The following is a 24,491-nucleotide window of genomic DNA, read 5'->3' as shown; positions in this document are numbered from 1 at the left end:
ATCATCCCTGACCACTGGTCTTGCTAGCTAGGGATGATGGGAGTTGTAGGCCAAAAACATCTGGAGGCACAAGGTTGGGAAACACTGGTCTAGCCCATGAGCATGGAGAAACATAGAGACATAGAATTGTAGAGTTGAAAGGGACCTCAAGGGTCTTCTAGTACCTTCTGCAATACAGGAATCTCAGCTAAAGCATCCATGACAGGTGGCCATCCAACCTCTGCTTAGAAACTTCCAATGAAGGAGAGACCACAACCTCCCGAGGGAGTCCATTTCACTGTCAAACAGCACTTACCGTCAGAAAGTTCTTCCTGGTGTTTAGTCAGAATCTCCTTTCTTGTAACTTGAAGCCATTGGTTCGGGTCCTACCCTCCAGAGCAAGCTTCATGACTGAGTGTGGCTTTTGACCCTGGTCTCTTGGACCCTAGTTTTGCACTGTATCCATTGTACCACACTGGCTCTCTACATATGCCAGTGGAGTTCACTGTAGCTACACCAGTGTGGGGTAGTGGTTAAGAGCGGTGGACTCGTAATCTGGTGAACCAGGTTCGCTTCCCCGCTCCTCCACATGCAGCTGCTGGGTGACCTTGGGCCAGTCACACTTCTTTGAAGTCTCTCAGCCCCACTCATCTCACAGAGTGTTTGTTGTGGGGGAGGAAGGGAAAGGAGAATGTTAGCAGCTTTGAGACTCCTCCGGGTAGTGATAAAGCGAGATATCAAATGCAAACTCTTCTTCTTCTTCAGTTCCTTTATAATACCCTCTCTCTCTGTATCTCAATCTTACACACATCCTCTACATTACCAATGCATGTGTATCAATATTCCATTTTTGTTCGCCCAGCGTGGTGGTTGTTTTCCACCAATGTGCAGGACTATATGTGTATATCCCTGTTGCATAAAAGAATACCGATGCAATTGTATGCATAATTCCCTGAAGATTGCTTCCTTTTCCCTTTCTGTTTTTGCAGTATTTTATTCATGTGGAAATATGAACTGGTGACAGAGACTGGGGTGGGAGGGATGCAAATGCGCTAGAGAAACTGTAAGCTGAGATAAACTCTGAATGCTCCAGTTCTGATATTTATTTTAGAAGTTCTCCTAGATAAACTGGAATACAGTGGTACCTTGGGTTACATACGCTTCAGGTTACAGACTCCGCTAACCCAGAAATATTACCTCGGGTTAAGACCTTTGCTTCAGGATGAGAACAGAAATCGTGCTCTGGTGGCGCAACGGCAGTGGGAGGTCCCATTAGCTAAAGTGGTGCTTCAGGTTAAGAACAGTTTCAGGTTAAGAACGGACCTCCGGAACGAATTAAGTACTTAATGTGAGGTACCATGAGGAATGTTAACACACAGCACCAGCCCAAGCATCAGTCTTTGCATCAAGATTTCAGTGTGTGATGCTTTTCTCTGAGCTCGTGATAGATAATATATGTTCATTTTAAGTTTCATAGTTTAATAGCTGTGGGAGGGGGAAACGTACTTCCAAATAGCCAGGAAGTGTCCATGACAGAGCGGAACTTATTAAATATTCTCAGTAGAAAGTGAAATATATCAAGCAGTTCATGAGCCTTAATTGTGATTACACTTTATTGCTGCTTAGACGATTAAGTACTTAAATTAGCAGGTAACAGGATCTATACTCTTAATAGCATCAGAGCTAATCATGACTTCACTCTGTATTTCAGCCCAGTTCCAACAATCTCATGGAGGAAAGTAAATGGCCCCAATCCAAGCAAAGCACGCCTGCGGAAGTCCCAGGCAGTTCTTGAAATTCCAAATGTGCAGCTGGAAGATGCAGGGACATATGAATGTAAGGCCGAAAACTCACGTGGAAGGAATGTCTTCAGAGGACAGCTGCAAGTATACAGTATGTTGTTGTTGTTGTTGTTGTTGTTGTTGTTGTTAATCATTTAGCTTAATACCAAAATAAGCTTCTAAGCAGCTTACAGGTGTAAATAACACAATTACACTAACATCAAAATAGAAACATTGCACAATTAAAATTCACAATAAGACAATCCCATTAAAACATTAAAATATAAACATGTTATTATTAAAATATGCAATAATCCAATTAAAACAAGAGACTATTTCAAACAGGAAACAGGTTGGATGCCTGGGTAAACAGGCCTGCCTTCAAAAGCCAGCAGAATGCCAATACAGATGGGATATTTCATATTTCAGCAGAAGTTAAGACTGAACAATCTCAACATATGCATGAAGTTTATCTTAAGAATATAGCAAAATTGCTCAGTCTTAACTTCTGGCTGCAAATCAGTGACTAGTCAGAAACCAAATGCAAGAAACTGTCCCTACTCATGTGTAAGTCCAACTGAGTTCATTGAAGCTTTCTGCAATCTGACCAGGAGGAGGTCTGCACAGAGCTAGTTTCAATCATCTGTCCTACTGAGGGCCAGTTCACTCTCCTAATTTATTGCACAAATCTTACAAGGAGGTTACACCATCCGGCTAATATTTACTCAGAATAGACCCATTCCAATTAATGGTCATGACTAATTTAAGCCCAATGGGTCTACCGTGACTAAAAATTAGTTGGACACAACCACATGTCTAGTCTTTACTGAGCATTTTTTCCCCTTATTTGTTTGCTGGGAGGATACGCAGCAGCAAGCATCTATCCTGAATTCACCCTGATTTGCTTGTGCGGTGTTTATACATCTTTCTGTTAACCATTTGTATTAATTAATTAATTCCCACAGTATTCAGGGCATTTCCCCATCTCTTTTCTATCTATGAAAATGTGTTGTGTTTTTTAAGTAGATATGTTGCGTCAAGGCAATAGAGCATTTTAATCCATTTTATTTGCACAAACTTCAGTTTCCAGTATGTGCCCGAATCTCTCCTCCAAAATCTTAAGGACCTGGAAATGACCTTGTATTGCATGTTTTCTTGAGGCTCTTATTACATACAGTGACCTTATTAAATGTATTAAGGTAAAGGTAAAGGTACCCCTGCCCGTACGGGCCAGTCGTGTCCGACTCTAGGGTTGCGCGCTCATCTCGCTCAAGAGGCCGGGAGCCGGCGCCGTCCGAAGACACTTCCGGGTCATGTGGCCAGCGTGATGAAGCTGCAACTGGCAAGCCAGCACCAGTGCCGCACACAGAAACACCGTTTACCTTCCCGCTATGAAGCAGTACCTATTTATCTACTTGCACTTAGGGATGCTTTCGAACTGCTAGGTGGGCAGGAGCTGGGACCGAATGACGGGAGCTCACCCCGCCGCGGGAATTCGAACCGCTGACCTTACGATCAGCAAGTCCTAGGCACTGAGGTTTTACCCACAGCGCCACCCGCGTCCCAATATTAAATGTATTGAATGACCCCAAAAGATTTTTTTTATATATAGATGCATTATAAGTGCCAGGAACAAATGAATTAGCAGTATTATTGCTCCATCCCTAATATTCTCACCTCACCCATAATTTACATGGCTAAATCAGATAACAATAGTTTTGATCATTGCTTTCAAAAGTGCACTAACCTTATTTTCAGAGAATTATGGGTTTTTTAGCTTCAGAAACAAGCCTTGGCTATAAGAGCCTGGCATCGCTCCAGGTTCCTTTCTATAGGTTCGCAGACTTGCAGTTAAACAACCATCTTTTACACACCATCCCTTGAAGAGCTTCAGACACGGTATTGGGATTAAACCTGTCATTCTGGGGAATGCTCTGATTTGCAATTCATCCTTAGGTACTAGCTTTCCTGTCTGCCTTAATCATGCTCAGTTTGTCAGTTGAATTTGATCCAGTTCACCATGGATGCTTTGGGGAATGCCCACGAATGCACAGAGTCAGCCTGTCTGCTCTCATGGAATCACAGGCCGATTTGATTCCCAGCTTACCCAGTGCTGACAACCAGATGTACCATGATTGCCTGATACAGCTGACACTCTGGAAACAATCACTGCTTCTGTCTCGGCCACTTGGCTTGACATCCAGCCCTGCAAGTGACAGAAGACACTTCATGTTTGATTTGGCAAGGCCCAAGATGCTTCGCAGGTTTCTCCTTTTCTGGGTTATTTTTCTCCCCGTTAAAAAACTGTGTTTTACTCCTCCCATGACTTTTTGGTCGCTTGCAATTTGTCATGAACTTGTTGCTGTTGCTCAGCCCAGCATTCTAATTGATTTCATGGCCCGCTCAGGGTGCCCCTCAAAGCTTATGTCTCTGGGGAATCACTTCCACATTGACCTTTCTGCTGAGGAATGCCTGAGTGTGTCAGAAGAGACTGGTTTAAGGACACACAACTCAGCTCATGCAGGCTGCTGACCCATCTTGCTGGACCTCCCCATCTGAAATGTTCACAGCCTAGAATGGCAGTAGCCAAAGTGGCACTCTGGTCTAAACCACTGAGCCTCTTGGGCTTGCCAATCAGAAGGTTAGCGCTTCGAATCCCCATAACGGAGTGAGCTCCCATTGCTCTGTCCCTGCTCCTGCTAACCTAGCAGTTCAAAAGCACACCAGTGGAAATAGATAAATAGGTACTACTGTGGCAGGAAGGTAAATGGTGTTTGCGTGCACTCTGGCTTCCATCACGATGTTCTGTTGCACCAGTAGCAGTTTAGTCATGCTGGCCACATGACCCGGAAAGCTGTCTGTGGACAAACACCAGCTCCCTCAACCTGAAGCAAGATGAGCGGCGCAACCCCATAGATGCCTTTGACTGGACTTAACCATCCAGGGGTCCTTTACCTTTTCCTTTGCCCTTCATATGTTACCAGACTACAACTCCCATCATGCCAGACCACTGGCTGGGGCTACAGTGGGGTGAAGCTGTTGATTTTGGAAAAAGAAAGCAAAATAGAAAGAATTCAATTTTAAATTCAGTTCTCCACATTTATGAACCAACTTACAAATTATTATCTTTGTCACATGCTCTACCAACTGAGCTATCCAGATATTGTTTTGGATACTGTGAATTTGGGAAGTTTGCCTTTCAATGAGAACTGAGTTGAATTTCTCCTCTATCACTAGCTGACGGTGATGGGAGTTGGAGTCCGTCTACCTTTGCAGGGCCATGGCCTTTCAATCACTGCCCTGTGTTGTTTCTTCTTGCAAATTCATCTATATATATACTGAGAGAAAAGAAACTTTAAGCATGTCTTTATATAATTTGAGGGGATCTTTATATATATATATATGATGTGGGTGTTGCTATGGTCTAAACCACAGAGCCTAGGGCTTGCCAATCAGAAGGTCAGTGGTTCGAATCCCTGTGACGGGGTGGGCTCCCGTTGCTTGGTCCCTGCTCCTGCCAACCTAGCAGTTTGAAAGCACGTCAAGTGCAAGTAGATAAATAGGTACCACTCCGGCGGGAAGGTAAACGGCGTTTCCGTGCGCTGCTCTGGTTCGCCAGAAGCGGCTTAGTCATGCTGGCCACATGACCCGGAAACTGTACGCCGGCTCCCTCGGCCAATAAAGCGAGATGAGCGCCGCAACCCCAGAGTCATCCACGAATGGACCTAATGGTCAGGGCTACCTTTACCTTTTATATATATATAAACCTACTATCAATGCAGAAACCATAGGTTGGAATTATGGTTAGAAGTATGAACCAGAAATAGATCCATCCATCTTCACTTCCAGGGAAGTGCAGTAAATGATCTTGAGATTAGCGAAGTATCAATCCAAATGGGGAAAGAAGTGCAATAACTTTATATAATTGTAATGTTCCTATTCAATTCCCCACCCCCATGGACCAGAATGATTGCATTCATTCTTTGGCTGCAGTTGCATAAATGAGAGTTGCAAGATCCTTATCTCCTAGAAATAAGAATTGTCAGGACATGTTTCTACTCATGCATGATTCTGAAACCTGGACTCAGGGACAGTGTTTTGTGCAGGACTGCAGAACCAGGGGCACATTTTTGCTCTAAAGTACAGTCTCTGAATCCTTCTAAACTGTGTTATGTTGTATTACTTTAAACTGTGTGTTTCTGTATTATTATTATTTTAAATAGTACCAACAGCATTTTAGTAATTACATGCCAGCAAAACACTCCAGACCCGAACATCTTATCAGTGCAAGCTTAATGTTCTAATTAAAGTGAACAATTGGCTGACTTGGTTAGTCTCATTAATTTTTCCCTTCTCATAAATGGCCAATGATGCCCATTTATCACAAGGAGGGTCTTTGCTTGAGCTGCTTTCTGTTAGTCACATATAAAAATAGTTTAATTTTTGCAATTTGCCATAATTATGTTAACAATTGCTCTATTGTAGGAATCCTTTTCCCTTTCCATTATTTGCCTAGTATTATTTTCACCAAAAGTAAGGTAACATTGCTCATCCCTCTTTGGTAGTTTGACCCCACTTGCTTGAATTACATTTTTTTAATGGACTTGACTATTGCAAATAAACTTTGATCATCCTCAACAACAGAATATCCTCTTCATTTCATCAGACAAAACCTGAATGCTTTAAAGTGTTAACCAAGAGCATAGGGCTCCAGAAATGCACATGCAATCTATCACTTTCCAGCAGTTTGCTATTTGGAGGTAGCCTTCTCGTTCCATCCTAATTGAGTTATTATTTTCTGAAGAAGCTCCTTGATAAAAAGGGTTGTAATTTAGTGGTTAGTGCTACTTTTTAAACTGATTTATTAATATGCATTCTTAGCTTTCTAAACATCAGAGGACCTAAGCAGCTTACCATAAATGTAAACATATACAGAGGAAATATTACAGTTAGACAAGGCAGTTAGTAAACAATGATAAATCATGTCCTTTCTCCCCTCTATTGTACATTTATTCTCATGCATATATACATAATGGGTTGGGTCACACATAACACCTTGCCATGGTTTGTTTAACAAACAATCAGTTGTTTCACAGATGATGAAATAAACCATGGCTTGCATCTCCAAAGTTTGCTTTGCTTTGCTGTAGCTCCTGCATCAAGCCTTTGTAGCTCTGTGAGCTTCTTGGGTAAGGGGGCCCAAAAAAACATGGTTAATGAAGGGTCCTTGGCTCACATTGTACTTAAACCAAGGGTCATAAGCAAAACAGCAAACCATGGCGAACGTCTGTGCACTTGTTGCTTTGCACAACTTGTCTATTATGCACACAGATCAACTTGATGGCAAATCATTTTCTTCGTTAGGATTGTTTATTTGCACTCAGAAAATTTCAAGACTCTGAAATAATGATGTCCTACTTAATAAGCAGCCATTTTTAAAGGATAGTTTCTCTGCCCTTTCCCTACAAGTCATGGCAGACATGCATATATAAAATTCAAAATGCAGAATGATTTGAAAGCATAAATTCATGCAAGCAGATATGTACCGCCTGCGCTGTAAATCGGATAATCCCTGGTTCAAATCTCTCCTTAGCCACTTGGTGGCCTTAGCAAAGCCATTCTCCCTCTGGCTTAAGTGCAACATATGGTTATTTCGACCCCAACCTTCTGGTGTTGATGTGCCACTCAGGGAAGCTTGCAACAATTTAAAACCATGGTGTCAAAGTACAAGAAAAAGGCACAAAAATACAACAGAGCTGGGGACATAAGTAAAACATTACCTTTTCCAGCCTGCCAAAGCAGGTTTTGAGGGTGAATCAGGGACTGCTTGGGGGGAGAAGTGGCGATTTCCATTCTGCAGACAGACGTCTCTTGCAGTAGCAGGACAGGAAAGTTGGGTACTGCCCAATTTTTTTTTAAAGAGTTATTATTGTTTTTTGCCACATGCAGGCTCATAAAGGTTTAATCAATGCTACCAATTATTTAATGTAACAGAAAATAGGGGAAAATACCCCTTTTAAAATGATGTCTGCCACATTGTGGCAGCTGAGCAGATCTGAATCTGGTCAGTGCCCAGATTGGAGACCCTTGGAAACCCCTTGAGGGAGGATATACTGTACTTTTCCATGTATAACGCGCCCCCTTGTATAAGACACCCCCTATTTTGGGGGATTCCAATTTCAGAAAATTGCCCAAAGTTGTTGAGCTGTTTTAGGGGGAGGATTGGAGTTGTTGAGCTTGGGGGGGGGTTCCCAGAGTTGTTGAGCTTTTTTGGGGGGGATGCAGTAGTTCACTAACCCAACTGTTGCAATCACTCGCCCCACTCGCTAACAATCGCTCGTGTCTGCTATAAGCGCCTTCTCTATCACCAACAGCAGAAGTAAATAGCAAGCACAGTTGCCACAGTGGCAGCCAATCCTCAGCAGCCCTTGACACAGCAACCAATCACACACCCATTTCCCACAGCCAATACAAAGAAACCCTTGCCACAGCCACCAATCACACTACTAATCACCAGTGACAGTCTGCAGCTCACGGCTACAACCAATCACCTGTCACCCATACCTACTACCTGTGTATAAGACGCCCCCAGTTTTTAATCCTTATTTTTCAGTAAAAGAAAAACTCCTGGTCTTATACACAGAAAAGTACAGTAAATGCATTTAAAATATAGGGGTTTTTTTGGTAAGTGCTCATTTTGCTGCTGTCAACAAGTCTGTAATCAATGTTGACACTATTCAGGGGGTCTGTTCACTGACGATGATGATGAAAAAAAGAAGAGAACTCTAAAGACATTTGAAGCACTTGGGACCCTGTTGTTAAATATATCAAAGAAAAGGTGGGAATTTCAGGGTCAGGAATCAATTTCAATAAAAGAATTAGTTCTGCTTCCCAACTAACCATGGTCACTCTTTTAAGTTATCAAAAGTTGTTACTCCATTGTTCTGACAGAACAATTGGTCAAATATTCAGTTCACTCCACAGAGCTTGAGACTCTTATTTTCAGGGCTGTGGATTTGAGCTCCATGTCGGGCAAAAAGGGTTAGACTAAATGACCCTTGTGGTCCCTTCCAACTCTACAATTCTTTGAATTACTGCAACCAGTTACTATTATTTTAAACCCAGGGCGATGTTTTCAAGCAGTGCTTCTGGGGTATTGACATGTAACCCCAGCCTTCATAATATTTTGGCACAATATGTGCTTGCATGGATGCCCAACCCTTGCCTTCAGATGCAAAACTAACAGCACAATCCTATATACATTTCTTCAGAAGTCAATACCACTGAGTTCACTGGGACTTACTCCCAGCTAAGCACGCATATAACTGCGGCCTAAATGCCAGCTTGATGCCTATTCCTTGCAACCTATAACCCCGGGAAGAACTGCCATGCCTTTCCTACAGCTTCTTGGAACACTGATTGGTGACTGGTCAAACACCAAACAGATTATAAGATTTATTTTTTAAATTCTGTCCAGCACAAGGACTGCTATTAAAGTGCTTTATTGATTTTGTTCTGTCCAAAATAGATCCGTCGCTGTGCTAGCTCTCAATTGCTAACCAACCCTGCCAGATATATTATTCTGCATTCCTTGATGTCAAGGCCATTGACATCTGATACTCTGCGGTGCCGCACAGAAGAGATTTAAAAGCTTTCCTCTTCAGTGCATTGGATTAATGAGTTAAGCCTTATTAATTTGAGAAGGTTTTTTTTCTCTATGGAAGTTGGCATCTGTAGCATAGCTAGTTATTAAGGCCTCAAGCCTACAACATCAGCTTCTGTTGTTCAACCATTGTGTTGACTGGGGGAATCGTATTCAGAGCTAGGCTGACAGGCAGCGTACTCTACAGAGCTAGGAATTCCCCAGACCACAAGAAGCTTTACAAAGAAAATGAAAGGAGTAAAGGCCAGAGAATGGTCTAAGCTCAGATAATGCTGTTGCACTAGCTCTGTGCAGACAATATTCCATGCAGAAATCAATTTATGCTGGGGCGCTCCCAACAACAAACGTTGATTCTTCCCTGTGAATGAATGATTGTTGCCAAAACTCATAATCACCTGGTATGGAATGTGAATTTGCTCAGCTAATTAATACTCAGGCACAGTATGAATCAAATGTTGCTTCCCTCAACGATTCTTCTACGGCTCGCAATGGAAAGTGAGAGTTTTCACACAAATCTGGGAGTACTCTGAAAACACGGCAGAAGCAGAGAGAGAGAGATGATTCTTAAAATGCTCATAATTGGTGTGTTTTTGTGTGTTTGGAGTCAAAGACAGCATTCTTCTGAATACCATAGAAGCCACAGAAGAGGAGATTGCTGTTGCATTCAGCTCCCTCTTGTGGGTTTCCCATGGGCACCTTGCTGGCCATTGTAAGAGAAGAGTGTTGGACTCCTTTTTTTTTTTTTTTGACAGAGTTACAAACTTGGTGGATCATCAGGGGGATGCTGTGTATCTTGATTTCAGTAAGGCTTTTGATAAAGTCCCCCATAATCTTATTGTGAAGAAGTTGGTAATATGTGGGCTGGATGAGGTAACTGTTAGGTGGATTGGCAGCTGTACCCAAAGAATGTTCACTAATGGTTCCTCATCTTCCTGGGGGGGGGTGAGAATTGGGGTGCCATAGGGTTCTGTCTTGGGACCGTTGTTGTTCAATGTCTTTATAAATGACTTGGATGAAGAAATTGAGGGGATGCTCATCCAATTTGTAGATGACACCAGACTGGGAGGGTTAGGGTTAGGGTTAGCGTCTGGAAGCCAAGCCTTATGAGAAAAGGTTGAAGGAGTTGGGTAACTTAATAAGATCAATACACCACTTAATCAACAAAAATATTCTAAGCAGCTTACATGAAGCAATATAAAATATGCAGAAGAAAATGCTGATAAAATCAAACTTTGAAAACAAGGGGTTGTATCCAACCCTCCGGAACTGATTTCGAGGGTGCAGGGTAATGGAGGAAGAGGAGGGGGACAGGAGGGGAAGAAGAAACTTTACTTTATGCGCAGAAGTGTATTGTACCAGTGGAACTGCAGCACTGGATATGACCCATGTAGATGTAACATTTATCAAAATGCAAAGGCAGCAGTTTAAAAACAAATGTACACAATGGCATTGCATGTCTTCATAGACTTAGCTATAGTTCCAGCAGTCTCAAGCACTGTGATCCTGTTCTGTTATTTTTGGCAGCATACCCACATTGGGTGGAGAGGCTTAATGATACCCAGCTAGACAGTGGAGATCAGCTCCGATGGGAATGCAAAGCTACTGGAAAGCCAAGACCTACCTATCGATGGCTGAAAAACGGAACACCTCTCTGGCCAGAGGTAAGTGTGCAGTTAGTTTTGCTTTGCTTTCTGAGCACATTCCTTTCAGGGTCAGGGTTTGTGTTGTGCTTACCTTGCTTTTGAGGCAGGTGTTTCATTGAACAAATCATTGAACAAATGATTCAACAAATCATTGAACCACTGGTCTGCAGCCCTCTGGGAAGGGGTGGAGGGAAATCCAGTTCAGTCTGCATTTATAAGTGAACCTGCCTGATTTGTACTTTTCAAAATACTATAGGAACTAAAACATAGCTTGGCCATCTTTCAAAATTCACTCCTCTTTGAATTTTGCACTGCAATTCTCCAGATGTCTGATGTTTACAAAAATACTCATATACATTATACACCTGCATACATAACGTGTGTATTTAAATGCACATATTAGTGAAAATAGCATAGAAAAATGAATTGTATTTTGGGAAATTGCGTACAAAACTATGAATATTGGGAGCAATTCACACCCAAATCCTGATGAGGACATAAAAAAGAAGGGAGGGAAATGGTGCTGAAATGTAGAGAACTGAACCTAAGATTGACAAAATGAAAAATTGAAACTGACAGATTCTGGCATCCATATGTCTGGGTTGCCTGTGCTTCATTTGAATCCCCAGGAATGTTGACTCCTTCTGTGAAGCTTTTTCAGATCAGGAAGTTCAGGCAGCCAGGGAAGCTGCTGAATGCTGTAGAAATGCTGCAAATGTAGTGCAAGTTCCAAATCCTGCACCCACTGAAATTCTCCAGAAATTCTGAAGAATCCTCTGAGGACAAAGCAGGAAAACGGAAGCCTTTTTCACAGGGGAAGAAAACTTTCAGCTCTGTACTAAGATCTTCAATCTCAAATGAGCCAGGTCTGAAGCATAACAGACTGCAGGCAGCAGTGAGTCAGCCAGTTAAAATTGTGATCTTTCATGCAGCCATCGGGTTCTGATCACACTGCAGCTGAAAGAAGATAATCCCAGACCATAACCATTGTGTGTGCTTTTCAGCGTCTAAAATATTTCAGCACTGTCATAAAGGGTGAAGCAAAAGGACAGCCACCACAATTAAATCCAGGAAGCTACTTTTGTGCATGTTCACTTATATGAACCTGCCCCCCTCTTCCTATATTCTGTAAAGCTGAAAACCCGACAAATCTTCCTGGTTTTGTTTGCTTTTGTAGAATTATTTTCCTGTTTCATTGCAGAGCAGGATTGAGATGGTTAATGGTGTACTGCTGATCCACAGTGTCAATCAGTCTGATGCTGGAATGTACCAGTGCGTAGCCGAAAACAAGCACGGAGCCGTTTACACCAGCGCCGAGTTGAGGATTTTGGGTGTGTACTTAAGAAGGTTGCTCTTTTTACATTTTATTATTAAGAATACGCTGCTGGGATAGGGGGACAGTTGGGGAGGGGAGGTCCATAGGTCAGTGATAGAGCATCTGCCTTGCTTGCAGAAGGTAACAGGTTTGATCTCTGGCATCTCCAGGCAAGGAGAGATGCCTGTCTGAAAACCTGGCAAGTGTCAGGGACTGGGCAGAGGAGGAAGGGGGCAACCACCTCCCAAGCCTGACCCTTCCAGAGAAGAAGGAGACAGTTCAGAATTACAACAGGGGTTTGGAGAAGTCACAGCTCAGAGGAAGATTATAAGGCAACCACATTATAAGGCAGGCGTGAGGAATCTCTGCCCCTCCAGATGTTACTTATCCATAACTCTGGGTGCCCATCTGGGTCAGTATAGCATCAGGCTAGCCTGGGCAGTTGAGGGTGTGTGTGTTGCTATCGTCCATAGAAACACCATCTCCTTTCCCTCAAAATCCCTTGATGGGCTCTGGCACTACGCCAGAGAAACAGACTGAGGGAGATTTTAATAGCTTAATCCCTTTTAACCACTATAGGATAGGGAAGTGAGGAAAAGAGGGGGAGAGAAAATGAGAGCATATTGGCATGCGACATCTGTGAATTAATTAATTGAAATACTAAGCTAAGAGACTGAAATATTTCCTTTCAACAGCTTTGGCTCCAACTTTCCCCCCAAGCCAACTGAAGAAAACAATCATTATAACCAGGGGCCAAGAAGTTGCCGTCGAGTGCAAACCACAAGCCTCCCCCAAACCCGCCATCTCATGGAAGAAAGGAGACAAAGCAGTGAGAGAGAATAAAAGGTCAGATGTCGGTTCATTAATTTTTGCCTTTGACTGAATGAATGCCTGCGAGAAAGAGATAACAGCCAAGCGCCTTTGATCGACAATCGCCGGCTTTAAATGCTCCGCATAAATGCTGAGAATGTGCGACGCTTTGTTATTTTTTATTAACGCATTTTGATGTATATTTTAATTCCTGGAAATGGAAGCTGTTTTGTGAAGAAGAGCAGGATATTAGTCAGTCTTTTCAAAGGATAGGTTTTGGCATGAGAGAAGGTGTTCAGAAAATGAATGTCAGAAGCACCCCACACAAAAGGGGGCAGTAGGACTGCGCACTGCACACACCCGCTCAGCCCCAATCCAGGGCCCTGCCTGCCTCTCTTTCTTCCCAGCTGATGTCCCACCCCACAGCCCTGGATTGCTCTGTGTGGCCTCACCCAACCTGGAACCATCTGAGGCTGTCACAACACAAATTGGTAAAAGCCTAGATTGCCCCTAAATTGGCGCAATTCAGTTTGAGATTCATGCTTCAGCTGAATGGAGTGCACAGGCCTTTATGATAGTGATCCACAGCACACACTAGTGTCTTGTTTCTCCACAGCTCCTTGTGGACTCCTCCTTGCTTTCTCCTTTCCTTTCCCCCCAACAATTCTGGCTTCCCTCATCCCTGCTTAACTTTGTAATAACCCCTTGTCTCCATTGTGCCTCTTCCATCCTGTTTCATAAGTAGACAAACACACACATACACACACGTGTTAAACAGGGTTGTGTTATCACCCCAATTCTATTATTTTCATTGCTATGATCCTACATATTGTCGAAGGGAAACTCCCCACCAGGGTAGAAATCATATATTGAACAGATGGAAAGCTCTTTAATTTGAGTAGGCTGAAAGCAAAGAGTAAGGATGCCATAACTTCAGTATGCTGATGACAACGAAGTGTGTGCACACTCAAAGGATGACCTCCAAACTATTCTAAATATGTTCACAGAAGCTTACGAAAAGCTTGGCCTATTGGTCAACATCCAAAAAACCAAAGTACTGCACCAACAAGCACAAAACAAGCCCTCTGCTGTGCCACAAAACCAACTCAGTAGTATAACGTTGGGAAGTGTCAATCACTTCTACTACCTGGGCTGACACTGATGCCAAAATCTAGCATCACCTGAGCTCTGCGAGTGCGGCTTTCTCCCGATTGAAGTGCAGAGTGTTTGAGGACCGGGACTTTTGCAGGGAAACCAAAATGCATGTTTACAAAGCTATTGTACTACCAACCTTACTGTACGCTTGTGAAACATGGACCACTTATAAACACCATCTCCAACACCTTGAAAGATGTCTCCGAAAATTTTTACATATCACTTGGGAAGACAGGCAAACTAATGCCAATGTACCAGAAGAAGAAAAGATAACCAGTGCTGAAGCAATGATTCTTCAACTTCATTGGACTGGTCATGTTGTTTGGATGCCTGATTATCACCCTCCAAAGCAACTACTCTATTCAGAACTTAAAAACGGAAAGCGTAATGCTGGTGGTCAACAAAAGAGGTTTAAAGACTCTCTTTAAAAATGTAGTAAAAACACCAACAACGGGGAAACACTGACCTGTGAGCGCTCTAATTGGAGAACAGCCTTTATCAAAGGTGTCATGGACTTTGAAGACACTCAAACTCAGGACGCAAGGGAGAAACGTGCTAAGAGGAAGGCATGCTTGGCGAACCCTCACCATGATCAACTCCCACCCAGAAACCTATGTCCCCACTGTGGAAGGACATGTGGATCCAGAATTGGCCTCCACAGTCACTTGTGGACTCACTGTTAAGACTGCGTTCATGGAAGACAATCTTACTCGCCAAAGAAGAAGAAAGAAGAAGCCTCTTTCATCCTGCTTCATAAGTAGACACACACACACACACACACGGGAGAGGGGAGAAATTCAGTTCAGTTCACATTTAGATGCCAACTTCCCTAATCCACACTTTCTGAAACAATACACAAATCAAAACACAGCCACGTCCCTCTAAACTGACACTTCTCCAGATTTTGCAATGCGGTTCACCAGCCAAGTAATGTGTACAAAAACACATACGCTGGGGGTAAAGGATGCACACAAATGCATATATTAGTAAAGATAACATATAAAAATGCATTACACTATAGGAGGGTGCCATGCAAAAAAATGTGTATATTAGGCAAAATTGAATTAAAAAGGAGTCATGTGAAAAAGGAGTCATTGAAAGAAGATGAAATTGACAGATTCACCTAGTCCTACCCTTCATACTCTCTCACACAAACACACTTCCAATTCTCTCCTTCTGGTCACTTCTTCCAGTCTCTCCATTCTCTCAGGTTTACCAATTATCTTCTTCCCACCTGAGTCCTGTCTTACCTGCTAATTCTCTTCTCAGTTTTGCTTCACAATTTCACAGCCCTTCAAGCTTCACAGTTTGTTCTGTGCCCCTGCAGGCTACCCCATGCCCAGTGCTCTTGACAGTCTCCTGAGAAAATAAGAGACTAAGGCAATACGGGTGGACTAACTGCGGGGAAAATGTGTCAAGCTATTGATGAAATGTTAGCTAAGATACCTGAAATAGGGACTCACACAGAAAGCCCTCTGGGCTGATCTATTCGATCACTTGCTTCTTGGACTGTGTCATTTCAAGCTGTAGGTGTGGGAGTTGTGTTTTTGAATGCTTTCTCATGTACAAATTGCTCTGCACATAGAAAACGGTGAAGTCAGGTATTCTGTTTTTGTTTATTTAAAACTGGGGATCTTAAAATATGTAACTCCCCATCCTTTCATGTATGTGTACATGCCTGGAGTCTGAAGTGGTACAGTCCAAAGAGGACTCTGCCATGTGAAATTGGCAAACATGCCGCTCAACACTTTGTGGTCTAGGAATATCCAAGTCAGAAAATGAAGGTAAGTTTATAGCTGGAATTAAACAAGATTATGTGCAAAGCTTGACACATGGCACTATCAATTATCAAGAGATACACAAGAGAAGAAGAACGTGTGTTGTATCTGCTCTCAGAGTCAGGAGAGATCCATGATGAATGAATGCCTCTTGGCCCTGCAGGTGAAGCTCTTCTCGATGTTAGTGGTCACTTCATTACCTCAAGTGGTTTTCAGCGTGACCACTAATTCCAATAGTACTTGAATGTGATTTGTCATTACTTGATTCTCCTTTACTCATAATTTTGAGAGGTGTCCTTAAGATGGATATATTACCGTACACTTGTCTTTTTGATGCACCCATTGACTGAGCCTAGACAAATCACGTAGGTGGCAATTTCCTGTAGTGGACAGAGATGCTAGCACGAACTCTGTTTCTATTTTAGTGTTGTTCTGGATCAGTAGTGGTCGGCTGTCTTATTTGCCAAGGAAGCTTGTCCACTAATTCTGTATTTTCTTTTGAGTAACTTCTGATATCTCCTGTTTATTTTTTAATTTATAAGTCTGGTAAAACCTACTTATCCACAGGTAAAATTCCATGGAACCTTGAGGTTCTCTGAAACCCCAATTTGAAGGCAATTGTTTTCTTTAAAAAAAATTTTATCTACTCCACACAGTATTTGGTGAGCTACAAGAATTAACTATAAGGGGGAAAAACACAAAGCTTTGCACTTCTCCCTCTCTCTAACACACACACACAATTTTTCTCATTACTGGGCTTTCATGCCTGCTCATTATTACCATTACATGACCATTAATTATACTTAAAATAAAACCATCCCAAACCACTCTAGCAAAGAAAAATCCTATTAAGACTCTATTATTACTTACTTTGCTCCCTCTGGAAGAGAAAACGTGTTTTAATTGTCTGCTTTTAGCTAAGAAAAAGCTAATTTCAAGAAGATGGTGTCTTTTATATAAAAACGTAAATGGGTTTGCTTTAGTTTGTTAGCCTTTTCTGAATGTCAATGACAGTATCACTCCAGAATTGTTTACATTTCAAGATTTGTGTTTTAATTGTATGGCTGGTGATTGCAAACTGATTTCCAGCTGATGGTTACAAGCCAATTTCCAGCATTCAAACATTTGGCCAGATAGTGGCTGAGTCCGCAAACACAAATGACCCCAGAGTTGTCAATTACTTTCTCCTTTTGCAGTTTCTCTGCACTAAATTCACAGAGTGAGTTAGCTTTAAACCACTTTGCTATTTTAGACACACTCTGGGCGATGGGCACTTGGTACATGTTAAAAATCACTGGAAATAAAACATGTGGGGGGAGAAGAAACCCCAGCACCTCTCTGCGGAAAGCTTTGGGGAGTGCATGTGATCGTGGCATACTGATTCCTGGAGTAAGTAGATTGATCTGTGATTGGGAAGAACTGCTAGAGAGTATCCATTTACCTGGGTTTATGGTATGTCTTAGTTCCATACATTGCAAAATGATGAACTGTTTGGCATTACAGTGGTACCTCTAGTTACAAACTTAATTTGTTCTGGAGGTCTGTTCTTAACCTGAAACTGTTCTTAACTAGAGGCGTGCTTTTGCTAATGGGGCCTCTTGCTACCGCTGCGCCGGTGGCACACGATTTCCGTTCTCCTCCTAGGGCAAAGTTTTCAACTCGAGGTAACTCTTCCAGGTTCACGAAGTTTGTAACCTGAAGCATTTTAACTCGAGGTACCACTGTATAGTGGTACCTCGGGTTACAGATGCTTCAGGTTACAGACGCTTCAGGTTACAGATTCCACTAACCCAGAAATAGTATCTCGGGTTAAGAACTCTGCTTCAGAATGAGAACAGCAGCAGCAGTGGGAAGCCTCCATTAGCTAAAGTGGTACCTCAGGTTAAGAACAGTTTCAGGTTAAGAGCAGACCTCCAGAACAAATTAAGGTACCACTGTACTGGCTAATTCCTCCATTCCTTCAGTATATCACAAACTGGGATGGGGTGGTGTTCTTTCACAAATCCCATGTCATGGACTCAGAGCCAGGGAATCAGTGGTAAGATGATGGTGAGTGGTCATAGGGAGAAGGAACAGACTGGGAGGAGGAGGTGTCAGAAGCTGAAGAGGTAACAGGGTTTAGTGAGCAGGAAGACTCCAAGGCTGAAGAGAAGAGAATGGCCATGGGGAAACGATGAGACAGGCTGCTGAAGAATCCATAGGGTCTCCCCCTCCTGCTACAACCAGCTTCCCTCCCCACTGGTCTCCTAGAACGTGCAGAGAAATGAAAAGAGCAGAGCAGAGATTGGTTGTACGTAGGAGCAGTTTGCAACTGCTTGGGAAAGACCCTGGAGAGGAGCAGCCTTTGAGAGTGTTGGGAAGGTTGGGGAGGGGGCTTCAGCCCTTGCAACTGCATCATTGGAGCAAGACCTACTGGGAATAATTGTTGGGATCACGAGGCCTGTGCTGCTTTGGTTTCTTTCAAAAAGGAATTAAGTTCACTGACAGACATTTTCTCTTGCTGACTCGAGCTCCTGACATCACAGTGGGGAAGCATACTTCGAAATTTTCACATGGGAATGTAAGGGACAAGATGGTTGTCTGATTCTGCAGTTACACCCTTCTGCATTGGTGTGGAGAGCAAAAAGCTACAGGGGAGTCATGCGCAAGATGATGCGAGAGCCACATGCTCAGGCCAGGAAGGCATTGAAGGGGATGTTGAGGGCTCCTTCAGTTTCTCTTGCGCTGATGTTCGCACCCATCTGTAGGAGACATGACAGCTGAGAGTCACATCAGGAAAATGGCGCAGGAGAAGAGATTAAACACTGCACTCCAGCACTACAGCTCACATTTGATTTCCTCCACCCTTGTAATTGTATTTGGCTTGCTTTAAAAATCCAATCACATATCTCCTACCATCTAATCTAGTTGCAAATTAAGTGCCTTTCCTTAAAAAAAAAAAAATCTTTGGTCTGTGCCATTAATCACATAACATGAACATACTTTCTCCCGCTTGGCATATTATTCATTTATTTCTTACATGTTTATTCCACCCTTTCCCCAAGCATGTGTGCTTCTCTCATCCTGTCCATTTGTCTTCAGGATAACATTTTGAGATGATTTAGGTGGGGAGCCAGTGAGTTTCATAGCTGAGTAGAAATTCAAGTTCATCTCTTCCTGGTCCAAGTCAAGTACTTTGTCCACTACACTGGTGCTCTTAGATTTCAGTGATGTTCAAAGTGTGTTGCATGCATTCCCCCCCCTTTTTTTTTTACTTTTTTAAAAGTAATCCTTAGAATAAATCTGGCAAAGTAGGAAAACATTCTCACTCCTCATATTATAGAATGGGAGGGGTGGCTGCGACCATCACCAAATTTATTGATTGATTGGGATTACGAGCTCACACTTGTAGGGCCAAATTAGATTTTAGTTATTTTATAATTAAATCCCTATCACACCTATACAACAAGGAAAGCAAGGTGGCATATGCGCTTTTCCTCTCTCTCCACTTTATTTATTATCACAACAACCCCATGAGGTAGGCTAAGCTGAGAGGCAGTGACTGGCCCAAGGTCACAGAGCAAGGTTTGTTTCTGAGTCGATTTGAACCCTTGGCTCCCAGGTCCTAGTCCAGCTCTCTAACCACTACACCACACTGTGAGGTGTGTAAGCTGCATTTTCACTTTTAGTTAAAGTTGCATTGAGACTGTTGGTTGTTATTGTTGTTTTAGTACAAAGCATCTCATTAATTGAAATAATAATAGCAGCAGCAGCAGCAGCCTTGGGAAGGCAATTCCTACCCAGTGGCATCGCAAGGAGGGGGTGGGGGGCAGTTCACCCCGGGTTCCGGGTCGGGGGTGACAAGAAGGCAGGGTGTTTGCCCTGCCGCCCTGACCCAGGCACGTGAGTGTGAGCAGCCATCATGCCACCGCAGCCACATTGTAGAGGATCCTCTGTTCACGGCTGCAGCCATGAGCAGTGGATCCTCCCACCGTCTGTATGGCTCTTGGGCAGCACCAGCAGCAAACCACTACATACAACACATGTGTGGTGTCGCACGTATGCGTTGTGCGTAGCGGTTTGCCACCAGCACCGCTGGAGCACCATACGGACAGTGATGGGATCCCTTCGCCACTGGCAGGAGCCGCTTACGGCAAGCCAGGGGGGGCCTCCCAGCCTCCCTCCCTCCCTGGCTTGCCATAAGCGGCTCCTGCTGCCAGGGAGGGAGATGGACGAGAGCCGTGGCTCCCGAGAGGACAAGCTGCGCAGCTTTGCTAGCGCCCGGCAAAGCAGCCTAGCTCCCCCCTTCCCCCAGCAGCTCAGGGCACGTGAAAATCGTGGGGGTGGGGGCGCAAAGGCATAGGAAGGGGGCAGACCACCCAAGGTGTCATCGCTGAGGGCGCCCACCCGTGACTCCCAACCCTACCCCAAACTGTCGATGTGGGGGGGGGGGACAAAGAAATCTTTGCACCGGGTACCACCTGGGCTTGCTACACCTCTGTTGCTACCCAAAATGGTGCCCATATTGTTTAGGGAATGTTTCCCCTAAAGTTCCTAGTCACACAGGACGGATGTAATTTCTTTTCTGAGTGACTGGCGAGGGGGAAATGAAGCCTTCTTTTTCTGCATGCAGAAACCTTTCCTCCTCTGTAATTTAATTAACAGCGATCAAAAAATGTGGCTACCTACTACCCAGTAAGTGTAATGTGTAGTTTTGCCTTCAGACATTATATTGCACCAGCTCCCATGCTGACATTAAGACTAATCTCCATGGCTCAAAAAAGCAAAGTGTGAAATAATGTGTAAAGGATCCTTTAGGCACCACTCTAATGCACTCTCTTACCATTTTAATTACTTTTTAAAATATGTTCTATTCAACCATTGAACACTGCTAATAATCACCCAGACTAACCCCTATTTCCAAGAATTTCCATTATTTTCTCTCTTTTGTCTTTGGCACTAAATACCAGGCATCAACTAATCCTGCCATGTGCTTTTTCAAAGTAGATTGTGCAGTGTTATTCATAATCTTGGAGTGCAGCACTGCCTCCATCCATGCCTTTGCCCTCTTAGATTATGTGGTCCATTGTGTGTGCCTTTGCATCCCAAGCAAATTCGAGGTTCAGCTGCCTATGGCACTTTTGCCACAATGGTGAGGAAAAAACGGCTACCCAATTTTCTCTGTGTGCAGAAAAGCAATGCAAAAGCCATCATTTTCTTAAAGGCTATACTTTGGTGGAGACTCCCTGGGCTACTGCTTCTGGCTTCATTTCCCCCCAAATTAAAAACAAAATGACATCTAAAATATGCCAGAATGTAAGCGTCTGAGGACACACGACCAATTGATTCTCTAGATCCCCTAGTGGTGGTTTCGTAGTCATAATGCAGAAGAGAGGCGGTTTTCAGAGAGCATATTATAGAGGGAAAGCGTGGGAATTAGTATAATATGATTTTTTAAAATAATAGTAATAATCATATTCCAGGGCAAATTGTGTAGTTGCTGCCTCCCCACCCTCTCTTTGCATAAATCATAGGCTACTTTGGCTGTGGCTGTTCATAATGGGGATTTGGAGATTTGAATATAAAACAGAAACAATGACAACTTTGATTTCATCATAAAAGCAAATGTCAAAATCATCCATTTAAAAAAAAAAGAATTTTTCTTTCAATAGTATGCAATTGTATCAATTGACTGTATTGCCAATTCTGTACCTAATTTGGGAGGAATATTCTCAATGTAATTAGAGCACATCCAATTGTGTTAAGGCCATTTGCCAGATTTGTAGCAAATACTGTCATCACTAGTAAGCCTGCTCGAAGCCTGCACTAAGTGTGACCTCACTGGATGACAACTTTCCAATGGGGGTCAAAACAAATACAATACCGTGTTACACAGATGCAATAGTTACAACATATAGAGTGCAACAAGCTGAATGGTAATGTTTGTAACAAATTTCTTTACTGGTTATTTCCTAACATAGGATTCAAGTCCAGGCAGTACATCATATACAATCCTTATGGCAGGCATGTCCAAAGTTCATTTCGGGTCGGTTTAATCGGGCCAATGGGCAGTTTATTTCCTGTGGTAAAATCCTACAAAAACCCTCAACAACTCCAACCCTAAAAGAAAAAAAAGGTCAACAACTTTGGTCGGCTCTTTGGTCAGCCCTCATGGCCCTTCATTTCATCAAAACTTTGAAAAAAGTTTGGACACCACTGCTTGAAGGTATATAACCTATTTAATTAAATCCACTGCAGATATATTTCTTACTTTCTTAATACATTCTTGTGTTACATAGTCCTCAAATGTGATTAAGGAAAGGTCCCCGGAATGTCACGGACGATACAGCTGATGAGGTTGGCTAGTATAGGTAGCAGACACAGGCAGGCTGGCCCAGACACAGGTGGGTAGGCCTGTATGTTAGGAAGTAACCAGTAAATAAATTTGTTACAAACATTACCATTCAGCCTGTTGCGCTCAATATGTTGTAATTTTCTAATGGGAGCAGTGTTGGGATTTTGACTACGTGCCATTCTGTGCAGCTTCACACAAAGCAATTAGAAGTTGGCCGAAAGCCAAGGATGACTGACCAGAGGAGTTATTCTGCGTAGAGATATGAGACCTTGGATACAACTCTACCATTGATTGAGGTCTCACACAGGCATGATGACTTATGACCTTACTGACTGGATAGTTTGTTGGTCAGTGCGGTGTTCTGAGAGTCATTTGGGGTTTGTTAAGAGAGAGCTGATTAAGATCCGTTTCTGTTCTTGTATATAGTAACTTGCAGAGTCTGCTGTAAACATCTAAGTAACCAAGTTACCAGTAGCAGTGTCTTGTTCCTGCTTCGTCCATCCTGCCTGCAACTGATTGCTTTCTGGAACTCTGCGTATGCTCTGCTAAGGTCTGGCTAAGGTCCTGCAACAGGTCAAAGTTGTGAAACACCAATAAGCAGATCACTGCTCTTACCCCAAGTGCTGTCCTTGGATGTAGGCATAAAATACATCTGATGTGGTATCATGGATGTTTTAGTTGTGGTATCCGTCATGGATGCTTTAGCTGAGATTCCTTCATTGTAGGGGGTTGGACTAGATGATCCTTGGTGAGCCTTCTACAACTCCATGATTCTGAGATAAACCAGCTCTTAGCTTCCTCTGCCTTCATAAACAGCAAAAAAATTCCTTCCAGTAGCACCTTAAAGACCAACTAAGTTAGTTCTTGGTATGAGCTTTCGTGTGCATGCACACTTCTTCAGGTACACTGAAACAGAAGTTACCAGACCCTTCTATATAGTGAGAAGGTGGGGAGGGGTATTACTCAGAAGGGTGGTGGGAATGGGTGATTGGCAGATAGCTGTGATGAGCCTGTTGACGACTCTTAACGACTGCAATAGGTCTTACAGGAAAAAGCAAGGGGTGAGAAGGTGAAAAATGGCTTTGTCATGTATAATGAGATAAGAATCCAATGTCTTTGTTCAGACCAGGTCTCTCCATGGTTTTAAGTTTGGTAATAAGTTGCAATTCAGCAGCTTCTCTTTCCAGTCTATTTCTGAAATTCCTTTGTAGTAAAACAGCTACTTTGAGATCTTGTATAGAATGTCCTGGGAGACTGAAGTGTTCTCCTACTGGTTTCTCTGTCTTCTCTGTCTAAGACCTATTGCAGTCGTTAAGAGTCGTCAACAGGCTCATCACAGCTATCTGCTGTGAAAGGGTGGTTGTGGTCACAATTCAGTGAATAATAATAATAATAATAATAATAATAATAATAATAATAATAGTAATATATATACACCCCACCCATTTGGCTGGGTTTCCCCAGCCACTCTGGGCTGCTCCCAACAGAATATTAAAAGCACAATAAAACATCAAACATTAAAAGCTTCCCTAAACAGGTAGTTGTTTATTTCCTTGACATCTGGTGGAAGGGCATTCCACAGGGCGGGTGCCACTACCGAGAAGGCCCTCTGCCTGGTTCCCTGTAACCTCGCTTCCCACAGTGAGGGAACCGCCAGAAGGCCCTCAGAGCCGGACCTCAGTGTCAGGGCTGGATGGGGATGGAGACGCTCCTTCAGGTATACTGGGCCGAGGCATGCTGTTCTTTCATCAGGAAACAGAAGCATTTGTGTGCAGAAAGAGTGAGGGAATAGTGATGTAGTCATAGTTGTGTCATGCCATGCCTGCTGGTGTGAATGGAATGCAGTGTGGCGTGTCGGATATCGGTCAGGAAGCCACAGTTCCGCAACACAACAGGCACTGAAGGAATGTTAGAAAACGGGTACAGAAGTGCTAGCATTATAATCAGGGAGAGGTGACGCAATATTCCCCACATCCGAAGGCACCCAGTGAAAGGCAGGAGAGGCAGTTTGAATTTGCATTTGCACTGCAGTC

The 24,491-nt window shown here is 43.1% G+C and overlaps 1 protein-coding gene across 4 annotated transcripts in view; it reads left to right on the top strand.

Annotated features, from left to right (window-relative positions):
• Positions 1-24,491, top strand: part of CNTN5 (contactin 5) — a 701,719-nt gene that overhangs the window by 558,929 nt on the left and 118,299 nt on the right. For all 4 annotated transcript variants that reach the window (XM_083736193.1, XM_083736191.1, XM_083736192.1 and 1 more), the window contains 4 exons: positions 1,691-1,872; positions 10,948-11,084; positions 12,268-12,397; positions 13,077-13,227. In XM_083736193.1, the coding sequence (XP_083592319.1) occupies positions 1,691-1,872; positions 10,948-11,084; positions 12,268-12,397; positions 13,077-13,227 (600 nt within the window). The remainder of the gene's footprint in view (positions 1-1,690; positions 1,873-10,947; positions 11,085-12,267; positions 12,398-13,076; positions 13,228-24,491) is intronic.

Source organism: Podarcis gaigeae (genome assembly GCF_964106915.1).
Source record: "Podarcis gaigeae genome assembly, chromosome: 4".
Classification (NCBI taxonomy): domain Eukaryota; kingdom Metazoa; phylum Chordata; class Lepidosauria; order Squamata; family Lacertidae; genus Podarcis; species Podarcis gaigeae.
This window is presented reverse-complemented; position numbering and strand designations above follow the sequence as displayed.